Raw genomic sequence first — 13,848 nt, 5'->3', positions numbered from 1 at the left:
CGGTATAAGGAATTGCAAGATTCACGTCCCTCTAGGGCAACTTTTTTTAACTATTTCTTATTCTTAATTTGTAAGATTATCCCAAAATAGAGTAAATAATCCTAAATCTGAGTAAATCACAAACTCTTTATATATTTATTTTAAATTCCATCTTGATGTATATATTTGATTATCATGTATTATGTATTGTGATACCCATGTGTGTGCACCAGGATCCAGAGAAGTGCCGTTTCTTCAAGTTGTATATGTACAGTCAGATGATAATGAACTTGAATTTGAAATATATCATGGGCCGGGTACTTGGGAGTAAGTTAGACCATCGCTGGAGGGATTTGCTTTTGGGAAGTGCTATTTTGCTACATCCAGTGACTTTATTGTCTCTTACTTGAATTCCAGGTTTGGACGAACCTTTGGAAGTGGTGTTCCACTGACTGACCCAGTAGAACCAATCGGCAAAATAGCAGCAGACATCCCACAGGGTTTGACTGTTGGAGGATGGTGATTAGAGCGGTGAAAGGGTGTTTGCAATAAAAGAAAATGGGTGCCCAGGAACAAACGGTGGAGGAAGAGCCCTGCATGACACCCAGGATGTATCTGCCATGCAAGCGTCTGAGGAAGAGGACCATGATGTCTGACAAAGCTGGCCCGCAGGCTGAAATTCTGGAAGAGACGGCTGCAGAAACCCTGGGTGTGCTGCACCGTGCTGGTCCTGATGGAGACAATGGAGATGAGAAGAAGGCTGAGAAGTTTACCTGTCATATTTGTGGCAAGAACTTCACATTCCTCAGCGTGCTGTTAGTCCACATGCGGACGCACACTGGTGAGAAGCCTTACAAGTGCCCGTACTGTGACCACAGGTCTTCCCAGAAAGGTAACCTCAAGATACACATCCGCACCCATCGGATAGGGGACCTCAGTGAGAGCCATGGGCTGGGCTGGGGTGGTCAGGCGGTGGAAGACCCTAGTGTGCCAAAGGCCCCTGCCAAGGGCCAGGAGGATGGTGGGACTAAGGAAGATCATGGGAAGGTGATGCTGCGGAGGCTGAGGGAGCGAGAGGTCCACACCAGTGGAGGTGCCTCTGCCTTGCATTGTAGGGGCTGTGGAGGAGCTTTTGAGGAGCAGGAGCAGCTGGATCAGCACGTGCGTCTCTTTCACAAGCTCTACAAGTGCAGGCTGTGCACCTACTCCACCACGAGAGACGACCAATTTCTGAGCCACATTGAGAGGGTCCACATTACAGTGGAGGTGCCAGAAAGCACCAGTGAGAAGGGCCAGGCCAAGCAGGATGCTGGAGAGTTCACCTGTGAAAGGTGCCAGCAGTCCTTTGCCCAGGCCTACAGCTTGAAGGCCCATATGAGAAAGCACAGTGGCACCCTGGATCACGCTTGCCAGATATGTGGCCGTAGGTTTAAGGAGCGTTGGTTCCTCAAGAACCACATGAAGGTGCATGGGTTGAGGAATGGGAGCAAGAGCAAAACCAAGGGAAGCAATGAAGAAGGTTTGGCCACCATCAATAATGTGGTGCAAGAGGAAGGGATGGGAGTTGCCCTCTCTCAGTACAAGGTCTGCATGAAATGTGGCTATCTCTTCCCAAGTCATCAAAGCTTAATCAAGCACGAGAAGCTGCACTCCAGAGCCCATCGGGACAACCCCAGGGAACAACCGGCGGGAGTCGGTAGTGGCTCTACAAAGGATTGCTTCCTTCGTTGTCTGAATTTGAGGCCAGTTCTGTCACTTGAGAACTTTACAGACCGTTTGTTGGCCAAAGGGCTGGCGGAGTTAGATCCTGTGAGTAGCTACCAAGTGTGGCATTTAGCAAACAGCGGGGAGCTGGCTGAGAACCCTCAAGATGGAGGGTTGGGCGAGGACCCACTGGACACTGATGCCACCGGTGGGAAAGAGAAAGAATGTACGCTCACTGGTGCCGAGAAGCGCAAATGGGAAGGAGATGCCGCTAGCAGTGGTTGTGCCAAGCGGCACCACGGAATGATGGACAAGAGGTGTCGGCTGACCAGTTTTGGGGAGAGCTCTGATTCTAGACCCATGACTCGCCCCAGCAGAGGGTCGCCACAGGGTAAAAGTACAGAGTGTTTGGAATGCGGCAAAGCCTTTCGGACCTACCACCAAGTGGTACTCCATTCCAGAGTTCACAAGCGGAACAGAAAGGGTGGGATGGAAGTGAGACATCAGGATTCGAGACTGGGCTCAGCCGGTGAAGGGGACGGCACTTCCAAATACCAGTCCAGCTCCACTTCATCATCAGAAAGTGCTACAGCACTGGACCTGGGTGAGGAAGGTACCAAAGATTCAGGAGAGGATGTGGAGATACTGTCGGGAAAGGATACAGAGGCTCAATCAAAATTGGGTAAGCAAGCTTCATTGGGAGGGGATTGTTTTGGGTGCCATTAGAATGAGTGAACAGCCATCATCATAAAGGACTGTAAAACTCAAAAGTCTGCAGACACTGTGGTTGAAGTGAAAACACAGTGCTGGAGAAACTCAGCAGGTCAAACAGAGCCCTTTATATAGCAAAGATAAAGATACGTGACCAATGTTTCAGGCTTGAGGCCTTCATCAAGGTATGAAAAAATGTTGGGTGGCATCCAAATAAAAGGGTAAGTGGGGGGGGGGGGGGGAATGTATGGTCACAAAGGCAGGAGGTGATGGGTGGTGAAGGGAGGGAGGGCACAGCAGCAAGCAGGGAGAGGACGGATGTCTGGGTGAATAGAGAAGAAGGAGGTGGACAGCTGACAAGGGAAAGAGAAGGGGGTGGGGGGGAGCAGGAGGAAGGTGAGCAGGTTAGCAGAAACCAGAAAAGTTGATGTTAATATCAATCATAAAGGTTGTACAGGTACTGTTGGAAAGGACTGCGCAGGTTCCATTAGAGTCTCCATTGGGAGGGACTGTCGACATTTCTACAGTCCAATGAAGGGTCTCTACAGGCTTCATTAGAAGTCCATGCAGGAACCAAGAGAAGATATTGTACAGATATGGTATTATTATGACAAGGTTGGTGTAGTGGTTAGCGCAAAGCCTTTACAGTGCCAGTGATCGGGACCAGGCTTTGAATTGTGCTGTCTGTAAGGAGTTTGTACATTATCTCTGTGTCTTCATGGGTTTTCCCCAGGGGCTCTGGTTTCCTCCCACCATTCATAAACATACCAGGGATGTAGGTTAATTTGGCGGCATGGATTTATGGGCCGAAATGGCCTGTTGCTGTGCTGTATGTCGAAATTTAAAATAAATATTTTGGTCAGACTGCTTGTCTGATTGGTTCCACTACACGTCATCTCCTTCCTGTCTAGCCTCACACCCTGTACTTTCTTTCATCTGAGCTCATGTAAATCGCAGCTGTCCATGTCTTAACTCACAATGGCCTGTGCTCTCACTGTCCCCTGTCACCTGAACCCATCCCTACATTCCTGACATTTCTAGCCTCTCAAGCACCCCTCATTTTAATCATGCAACCAGTGATGGCCATGCCTTTAGCTGACTGGACCTGGGCTCTGGATGTCCTTCCCTCAGGATGTCCTTCCCTCAGTCTCTCCCCTCTTGGATCTTCCCCAGGGATAACCTGCCCTAATGCCATCCGAGATGGCTTAGATTTAGATTCTGCTGAGAGAGTTTGGGATGGGAGGGAGAGATGGGTGGAAGGGAAATGACAGAGACGGCTGATTGGCTGGGCTCTGTGTCAAAGACATCCATGAACTCATGGCATATGACTGGAAATGAGGCTGGAGAAGACAGGTAATTTAAAATGATTTTTACTGAAGATAAGAAGCTATGAGCTGCTTGAACTTACCTGTAACTTCTAAATTTGTAAATTTGGGATGGGGTGGAAAGGTGGGAACAGGAGCGCATTGTGGTCAGAAGAGGTAAATCGGCTTAATAAAACAAAAAAAGACACCAAAAACCTCAGATTTACTTCTAGAAGTTTAGAACATGGGGGAATTTTTGAAAAAGTGTTGGGGGGGGGGAGTGGTGTAGTGTATCCCCTGTGTACGGTTCATTCTCCATGTTAGGACACAAAGACACTGGAGAAAATGCTGAGAATATTAATTGAACTACATTAGATAGCAGCAAAATTGGTGATGTAGCGGATAGTGAAAAGGACATCTACACTGACCATAATGATCTCTTGACCACCACTGAATGGTAAACTAGATAAAGGTTAGACAAATTAGGACTTTTTTTTTCCCTGGAGCATAGAAGAATAAGGGGAGATTTGATAGAAGTTTTTAAAATTGATAGGTATAGACAGAGTAAATGTAGATAGGGGAAAAGCTTGGGGAAACATCAGGGGGAACCTCTCCACACAGAGAGTGGTAAGAATGTGGAACAAGCTGCTGTGCTGAATGTGGGCTCAATATTAACATTTAAGAAAAATGTGGTCAGGTATGGGAGAAGTATGGAGGGCTGGGTGGAGGTCAGTTTAACTAGGCAGAAAAATAGTTCGGCACAGACAAGAAGAGCCTGTTTCTGTGTTGTAATGCACTATGGTCCTATGGATTTACACCAAAGAGGAAACGGAATAGAAAATTCAACTGAGAGTTAGATGCAGTTGGTTAGAATTATCAAGAAGGGTCATCATGAATTAGGCAGGCTGATTGGTCTTGCTTTTGTGATCTAAATACAAAATATTTTGATTAAAGGTAGCCTGAAGTTGCTTTGGTAGTTGCATATTTGTAAGGCAGTATAAACTGGCCTATAAAGCAAATTTCTTATCTCAAAGAAAGGAAGAAAACATCTAAACAGCCAAGAAAGACACCTGTGGATCATAACTCACCACAGTTGTACTACAGAGTTGAAAGGAGAGCATTGGAGCTGCCTAATACCAAACTTAGCCCATTGATCTTTCCAATAGGTCTTGTTAAACCACATATGAAGCATTGGGTCCAATCAATTCAACCTTTACAGTGTAGGTCCCAACTTAATGTTGTCACATTGGGAAGGTACCATCATTGAAGGACAAAAGGGGTAATATGGTTCGTATAGCGTTTAGCTCAACACCTTAACAGCACCAGCGAATGGGACCAAAGTTCAAATCTCACACTGTCCCTGTGTCTGCATGGGCTTTCTCCGGGGCCTCCAGTTTCCTCCCACCATTCAAAATGTACCATATTTTATTGGGTGTAAATTAGGTGGCACAGACTTGTGGGCCGAAATGGCCTGTTACCGTGCTGTCTGTATGTCTAAATGACTAAAAAAATGGTATTTATGCATGCAGGTGTCCACAATGGTTATTATCAGCTGAAAGTACTTTACAACCAGAAATATATTTTGAAGTTTAAAATAACTTCAGAAAATTCTGGGATAATTCAGCAGGTCAGACGGCACCCGTAGAGAGATTTGCGGATTTAATACTTAAGATCAACAGCTTCTTGTACTCAAATGGACAGCTTTACATTTTTAAATGTAAACACTACCAACAACTCTGTTGACCCTCTGGCCAAGAAAGTGCACCAACTTCCTCAGAAGCCCAAGAAATATCCCCAGTGACCCTTACCAATTTTGTTACAGATATATCAATCAAGGTTTCCTGTCTGGATGGATCACCGGAACTTCTCAGTCGAAGACCTCAAAAAAACCTCCTGTGTGTTGTAAAAACAGCTCAGGCCATCACACAATCCAACCTCCCTTTTCTTCACCTCTTGCTACCTCAATCTTCCCCTTGGGCAGAAGACACATGAGTTTAAAAACACGAACCTTTAGATTCAAGGACAGTTACTTTCCTGCTGTTACTGAACTCTTGAATGAACTTCTCACGAGTAAGATTATTCCATTCACTGTACTTTGCTCTTTAAAATGAAATCCTACACTTTTTTCTTATGTAACATTACACCTGTATTTCTCATGAAATATTATCATGTGCACATATATATTTTATTCTTTCACTACCTGTTGAACTATGTGTAGGTAGATGTACCTGGATAGCACAAAAAACAAAGTTTTTCCCTGTATCTCAGTAAACATAACAAAGAAAATATACCATTTGCCATTGATTAGAAGTATTCATTGGTTCCCTGTCTACAGTGGTATTGGTAGGGTAGATCCCTGGGTTCATCTACCCATTTTATACATTGGTTTTCCAAGGTGTATTTCCACTCCTACCAAATTTTCTTTTGGCTGCTTCTATTTCATTGTTCTTCTGAGCCTTTTAACTAGTCCAGCCTGAAAATGCCTAAAGTCCTTCAGGCAACACCATTCCCAATCAAACAATCAAATGAATTGGTAAAACAGAAATTGGCCATGCAAATATATCTTCGATAATTCCGCACATGGAGGCAATTTTGTTTTGATAGATAGCCCTGGGCTGTGTTGAGGCTGTTCTGATATTATGAAAATATTTGAAAAATATATTTTCTCTTTTTTTTATATTTATCTTGTCTTGTGTGTGAATTATACATGATATATGCTCATGCATTGCTGCAGCAAGCAAGACTATACATCTATACTTATGTACAGTATATAACAATAAATTTATTCATTCAATTCACTCCAATCTCATCTATTTCAGAATCCTTCGTCCATGCCAGTGTTCCAACCTGAATTGACTGGCCCACTACACTTCCCATTGGATTGTCTCATTCTACTCTCTGAGAATCTGATCCTCCCATTTAATCAGAGCAGGACAGTGCCACAGCTGATGTAGCTCCTGCCTCCCACCACCAGAGCCGCAAGTTCAAACCTAACCTTGGTGCGTGGAGTTTACACATCCTCCCTGTGTCCACTTGGGTTTCCTCCAGGTGCTCTGGTTTCCTCCCATGTCCCAAAAGACTGTGGGGTCAAAGTTCAATTTATTGACACAGTACATACACGACATCACAAACAAGCCTGAGATTCTTTATTGGTAGTGCAAAAAAAAACTGTACACAATATACACATGTAAACAAACTGCAATATAGAGCGAAAAAATATCAATAAAGTGCAAAAGTAAGTAAGAGTCGTTATATGAGTCCCTGATTGAGTTTGTTGTTGAGGAGTCTGATGGTGAAGAAGTAGCAGCTACTTCTGAACTTGGTGGCGCAAGTCTTCTGGCACCTAAACCTCTTTGCTGATGGCAGCGGTGAGAACAGAGTGTGTGCTGGGTGGTGTGGATACTTGATTGCTGCTGCTCTCCGATGACATTGTTCCCTGTTGATGTTCGCGATGGTGGGGAGGGTTTTACCTGTGATATCCTGGACTGTTTCCACTACCTGTTACAAGGGTTTACATTCTTTATGCTCAGGGGTGTTTGTGTCAACGTACCAGACTCCTGATAACTTAAAATCGTTCACCCTCTCCACCTCTGATCTCTTAATGATCATAGAATCATATATCTCTGGTTTTCCCTTCCTAAGTCAAAAATCAGAACCTTGGTTTTGGTAACATTGAGTGCAAGGTTGTTGTTGGTGCACCATTCAGCCAAGTTTTCAATCTCCTTTCTGTATGCTGACTCATTGGCCCTATTTATTACAGGCCACTACCGAGGTATTGTTAGTGGGTTTATCAATCATTGTGAGATTTCCCTGTTATGCAGCTGAGTGGTGAAATCTGAAGATGTCGATTAGGATGTGGGGAGAATTAAAAAAAAACAGATCAAAGCTTGATTGAATTAAATGGGTAGTTGATGGTTGGCATGGTCTCAGTGGGCCAAAGGGCCTGCATCCGTGCTGTATCTCTATGACAAAACAATACTGCAAAATCACACCCGAGCCTATAATCTTATAGTGGCCCTTCAGGAAGCATTTTAAAGTTGTCATCCTTTCAAAAGCCATGCCATGTGTTTCTCTAATACATATTCCAGACCCTCCTTCTTGATCATCTCACTGTTTAATTTCTCTGTCCCTGGCAGCCAGGCCTTCAGCTGACAAGGCTCCAAGCTATGGTATTACTTCACTTGACATCTCCCCCTTTCTTCAACATAGAGAGAGGCCAAATAGCCCATTGGTTCCTTGCCAGGTCCCATCAGAGCAATTCCATCAGTCCCATTCATCCTTTTTATGTCCCTACAACTTGGTCTCTGTTGAATGCCCATCAGCTCCCCACAACTCATTTAATAGGAGCAACTGATCTTCAGTCATGATTTTGGGATGTGTGAGGAAATCCAAGCATTGAAAAAGAACTGTGACTAGCCAACTTAATGATGCCCCTCCACACTTGATAAATCTTTTTATAATCACTCCTCAGTCTTCTTCACTCCAAGGAAACATCCCCAGCTATCTAGCCTTTCCTTATAACACAAGACTTCCAGTCCTTGTAACATTCTGGTGAATCTTTCCTGCATCCTCGCAGGCTTAATCATGTCAATCATTCCATTCCAGTCTCTCCTTGCTTGCAAGGTGTTTGTTTGATAACATTTATGTGAAACATTTGTTGAATGTTCTCCTGCAATTGAATTCTGGAATGGAATGATGGTAATTTCCTGTCACTGTTTGTAGCAAGTTCTCTCCAATAACAGGACACAGATCAAATGTAGCAAAGATTTCAGTTGCATGCGAAGCAGGCTGTTCTTACCATCCAGCAGGATAATGAGCTTAAAGATCTCCAAAGTCCCGAGAGAATTTAAAGCATTAGATGAAACTTTGTTTTCAGTGATTAATCTATCAGTCTTTTATTACCATGGGCAGGCATTAAAACTTCACAAACATTCCTTACAACTCGATAGTGAACATTGCAAGTTAGAATTTATAACAGAGACTGTGAAAACAACAAGGTGAAACATGAAAGTCTCCAGACACAGTGATTGTAGTAAAAGCACAGAAATGGTGGAGGAAATCAGTAGGTGTTGCAGCATCCATAGGAGATAAGGATATATAATTGACGTTTCAGGCCTGAGCCCTTCAAGGTATGAGGGTTTTTCTCAGTGCAAATGCAGTGTTTGAGCATACATATTTTACCTGCCACTCAGTCATGCTAGCTCCCAAAAGAGCAATTCCAGCAGACCTATTCCTCCTCACTTTCCCCATACTGTTACAGCACTCTCTCTCTCTCTCTCTCTCTCTCTCTCTCTCTCTCTCATATATGACTACCAACTTGTAATTTGATTCTCTATTTGCCATTAATCTGCACCTAGGGATAATTTACAGTCAACCATTAACATGCCTTAAGGATGTGGGAGGAAGCTGGAGCACTCATTGAAATCACGCACAATCATAATGAGAATGTTCAAACTCTGCACAAATAGCATCCGAGACCAGGATTGGATGCAGGTCCCTGGAGCTGTGAGGCAACAGGATTGACTGCTGTACCATGTGCCACCTCTTATGAAATTGTGCAGGGGTGAGAAGTGAAAACAAAATTAGGGGCCATAGGAGCCATAAATATAGGATGGGCTCTGATACCTGCAAAAGGGAATTCCAGGGAAATCTCATTACATGGAGTGGTGAAATTCACTCCCACCAGGAACAGATGCAACATTGGAGAAAGGAATAGGGGATTGTATTGATAAGGTTCTTGAAACGGGACAACGAATGTTTAGTATAGGCCATGAACACCAAAATATCCTGGGGTGGAATATAAAGGCACATTTATCCTTCCTTTTCCTACATATATTCCAGAGTTTTTTTTTCTCTGTGGCGTTCCTTAAAGCTTCCTTTTTGACCAAGGTCACCTATTCTAATATATTATCATTTGTGAACATCTAATTATCTTAAAGTTGCCATTGTAATATTTGCAAAATTGATGAGTATAGAGTATAATTAAATCTGTGTTCCTTGAAAATTAACTATGTAAGTTCCAATTTCTATTTGGTACAGTTTACATGAATCCAGAATACTAATAACAGGAGGTGGCCATTCAACCCTTCAAATGTCCTCTGAAATTTAGTTAGATCATTAAAAATTTGTATCTCAACGCCATTATCCGATACTCCATCCACAGTTCCAAAAGACCTAATCCTGTGAACAGTGATTGATTAATGTCAATGTTGGCATTAAATGTGAGTTTATTTGTCACAGTGGGAAGGGTTCTTTCTGTGAGCAGTCCATTAGGCTAGCTCTAACATGCAGCCATAGAAGAGCACAATTAACAGAATGCAGAGTGACAATAAGAAAAAAAGGTCAAGGGCAGCTTGACAGCACCATTCTGCGGTTCATTCATGAGTCTAATGGCTAGGGAGAAACTGTCTTTAACCCTGTTGATATACAATTTCACACTCTTAAACCTTCTCCCAATGGAAGGAGGGAGAAGAGAAAGAGTCCAGGGTGCAATGGATCCTGCAGCATGTTGGCTGCCTTTCCTTGGCAGCAGGAGATATAGATAGAGCCAATGGAGCAGCTCCTATACCACATCTATAGCAAGAATGCCAATGGAGCAGCTCCTATACCACATCTATAGCAAGAATGCTTTCAATGGTCCACCTATAGAAATTTTTGAAGGACAAGGGGTGGAGGGGTCCATGCTGAACTTCCTTAACTTTCAAAAAAAGTAAAATATTGATGTGCTTTCTGGACGGTCATGCTTGGCCTAGGTCAAGTCATTGCCGATGTTTATCCGTAAAAGCATGAAGCTGTCTACTCTTTCCACTTTATCACCTGCTTTCTTGACCCTTTCCTGTAGCCATTGATCATGTCCTTCATCTTATTAACAATAAGCAAGTAGCTGTTATATTCACACAATGTCACTAGAATGTCATTCTCCTTCCAGGATTCCAAAACATCAATATTTGATACTTGACCTACTGCAGTAAATTTGAAGATGGAGTTAGAATGGTATTTGGTTGCACAGTTGTCGGTTTAGAAGAAGTATAGTCAGAGAATGAGTGTAAGTTTGTGAGGTGAGCCGCTCTGGAGTTTGATCATAGAGGAGATGTTGCTACCCATTTTCAATGATTGTGATCTGTTAGACAAGAAGTCAAGGATCCAGTTGCATAGGAAATGTGTGGGGGTGGGGAGGGGACACTGAGGCCTAGATCCAATGTTTGAGGATGAGTATGCTGGGGACTGTGGTATTCAACATAGAGCTGAAATCTATGAATAGATGTCTAACAATGGCTGAGATGAGAACTCGGAAGGTGGCATCTGCAATGCTCCTATTTGAATGATTGGCAAATTGAAGTGGGTCAAGGCTGGCTGATAGACTAAGGTTAATGTAAGTCACGACCACCTTCTCAAAGGCCTTCATTATAGTGGATATCAAAGCCATTGGTTGGTAGTCTTGTTATTGTAATTTTTTTCAGTACTGGGATGGTGGTGGCCTTCTTGAAGCAGGTGAGGACTGCACTCTGTCGCAGGGTGAAGTTAAAGGTACCAGTGAATACATCTTCTATTTGATTTGTGCAGGCTCTCAGGATACATCTGACTCAGCCTGTCACTTTCTGTGTTTGCCTGCAGGATGGCCATCTGATTTCGGCAACAGTAACCATGGGTACAGCAGCACTTGGAGTAGCAGATGTAATGTTATCTTTCTGCTGGCTCCCTGTTCGAAGGCCATGGAATATATTGGTCTCATCATGGAGTGTTGCACAATTGAATGCATAGCTTTGCTTTATGCTCTTTTGATAGCATCCATGCCCTACCATTGTCACCTTGTGGCCTTAATGTTCTCTTAGGCCTTGCGCTTGTTGCAGAATCATCTTATGGGTTCCCTGATGGCCTTAATGAAGATTATACTTTCCTGACTTGAACATCTCTAACCAGCTAGATGTCTTCACATTTCATGCTTGGTTTCTGAATGGGGAATACCTTTATTGTCCTTTTGGACATTTACAATTGACTACCTTACTGAACTGAGGAACAGAGGATAGTTTCAGATTTGCATCATCCTTAGTTTCATTTGCAGGTGCTTTTGAAGTTGTTTATGGTTACTGATTGTTTCTGAACATTTAAAACATTCTGTCTTTGACAGTTCAGGATAAAACAAGGAATGTTGCTTGACTGACTGACAAGATATTAAATCATCTTTTCTTTGAAGATCATCAAATAATGAAGTCTGGGGGAATGGTGAAAGTTCAGTCTTCAACCAACATTTTTTTTGCATTTATATAGAACCTAGAATTTACAAGATACTTCAGAGGGTCAAAAGCGAGATGTTGACATAGTGCCATGGAAGGCTATTGGGGCAGGTGATAAATGGTTTGGTAAAAGAGCTAGTACAAAGCACAGAATGTTGGAGGAGCTCGCAGCATCCATAGGAGGAAAAGATATATAACCGAAGTTTCAGACCTGAGCAGCACTGCCATATTTTTAACTTCAATCACAGTGACTACAGTTTTTATGTTTCACTTGGTAAGAGAGCTAAATTGCTGGGAGAGTCTCAAATGAGGAGAGAAAGATATACAAATGGAAAGGGAGAATCTTAGGTGATGAAGGTATGGTGGCAAGCAAGATGGCAGAATTGAAGGAGTGTGAAGTTCTCAGAGCTACAGGGATGGAGAGAAACTTAAAAGCTGCACGACAAACATTGTAGTGGGAATTGACTTCCTGCTCAAGGCTGCTTCAGTCTCTGCCGCACTCTAGTGAAGAAGGAAGGACGACTGGCCACATCTTCTTCTGAATCCTAGAGCTTGGATGTGGTTCCACCTAGTGGTATCACTTTGATTTACACACCAAGAGATTCAGCAAGGTATTCACAAAGAGCATATTTCAGAAAGGTCATTGTTTTGTCATAGAGATACAGCAACCTACTGCACCTGGCATCCCCAGGCGGTGTCCCCTACAAGTACTGACCAGGTCTGAGCCAGCTTAGCTTCTGAGATCGGACTATCCCAACATATTCAGGCTATTAGGACACGTGAAATAGTATGAGTAATTTATAGATCTTGAATGATGGGGAGAGAAAGGCTTTTTTTTCCCCACTCACATCCCTTCATTAACCATCTAGAAATTCACATCGCCATACATCAAGGTTCTCTTACGGTGAATCCCACTCTTGACATTGGAGCAGGTAATTCTGGCCTTCTAGTACTTGGCAATGCTGAGGCCGTGCTATTCTGTTGGTGGAGCCTTTTCGGAGAGGGATAAAGAGCAATATCCCATTTGTGAGCTAAAATGGGAATATTTTGAACAAGGCCAGAAATTTCATCAGCTAATTGCTTTAAAATAAATATTGTTTGTCATTGCTCTCAGACATGGGATCTTGCAGTGCTCAAACTGGCTGCCAGTCTTACTTTGAAATCAGTCCCTGCATTTCAACACAACTTGTGCATTTGAAGATTCTATGGAATTATGTGTTAATGAAGTTCTTTTTTAATCCAGCTAGGAAGAGCACATACAGCCCATACTTTCTGTGCAAGTTGAAAAGTGTCTGCCAGCCTAATCCCACCTTTTAGCATTGGTCTGGAGCCTGATGGGTCATGACTGCCAAGTACACTTCAATTACTACTTAACACGAATTCAAGCACTAATGTAACATCAATTTTGTTTTTGCACTAACTGCAGTTGTGAACATCTATCCTCCTTTTATATTTCGTCTTTTTTCTCTTACTTGGTCATTTAATTTATACATGTTGTTTGTTTGTGTATTGTATGTACCTTTGTAGCCACAGCAAGCACAAATTTCAGTGCATTTGTACATTGTACTTTTGTGGATTACAATACAGTCTCACATATTATTATTATCGAAAATGAAGTTCTCTGCCACCACCAATCTCTCATGCAATGACTTCCAGACCCCCTCCTTTGGGTGAAATGTCTTTTGTCCTTTCCTCTCTAATCATTTTATTAATTACTTTAAATCTATGACCCTTGCTGTTTGACCCTGAATCTAAGAAAAAATATAAGATTACTAAACTATCCAAGTCCCCTCTGGACTTTTGTGGACCAGGAAAATCCCTCCCATAAAGATGCTGCCTGACCTGCTGAGTGTTTGCAGCATTTTTAATTATGTTTCAGATTTACTTACAGCAAATTCATTTTTTTTGTTTATTTT

The 13,848-nt window shown here is 42.8% G+C and overlaps 1 protein-coding gene across 22 annotated transcripts in view; it reads left to right on the top strand.

Annotated features, from left to right (window-relative positions):
- The window catches only part of znf516 (zinc finger protein 516), a 283,926-nt gene that overhangs the window by 183,699 nt on the left and 86,379 nt on the right, over positions 1-13,848 (top strand). For all 22 annotated transcript variants that reach the window (XR_011352119.1, XR_011352120.1, XM_069920788.1 and 19 more), the window contains one exon: positions 397-2,365. Coding sequence is in view for 20 of the 22 variants with exons in the window: in XM_069920788.1 (XP_069776889.1) it covers positions 538-2,365 (1,828 nt within the window). In the remaining 2 variants the exon portion in view is untranslated. The remainder of the gene's footprint in view (positions 1-396; positions 2,366-13,848) is intronic.

Source organism: Narcine bancroftii, chromosome 2, assembly GCF_036971445.1.
Source record: "Narcine bancroftii isolate sNarBan1 chromosome 2, sNarBan1.hap1, whole genome shotgun sequence".
Classification (NCBI taxonomy): domain Eukaryota; kingdom Metazoa; phylum Chordata; class Chondrichthyes; order Torpediniformes; family Narcinidae; genus Narcine; species Narcine bancroftii.
The sequence above is the reverse complement of the archived record's forward strand: the minus strand, read 5'-3'. Positions and strand labels throughout refer to the sequence as shown.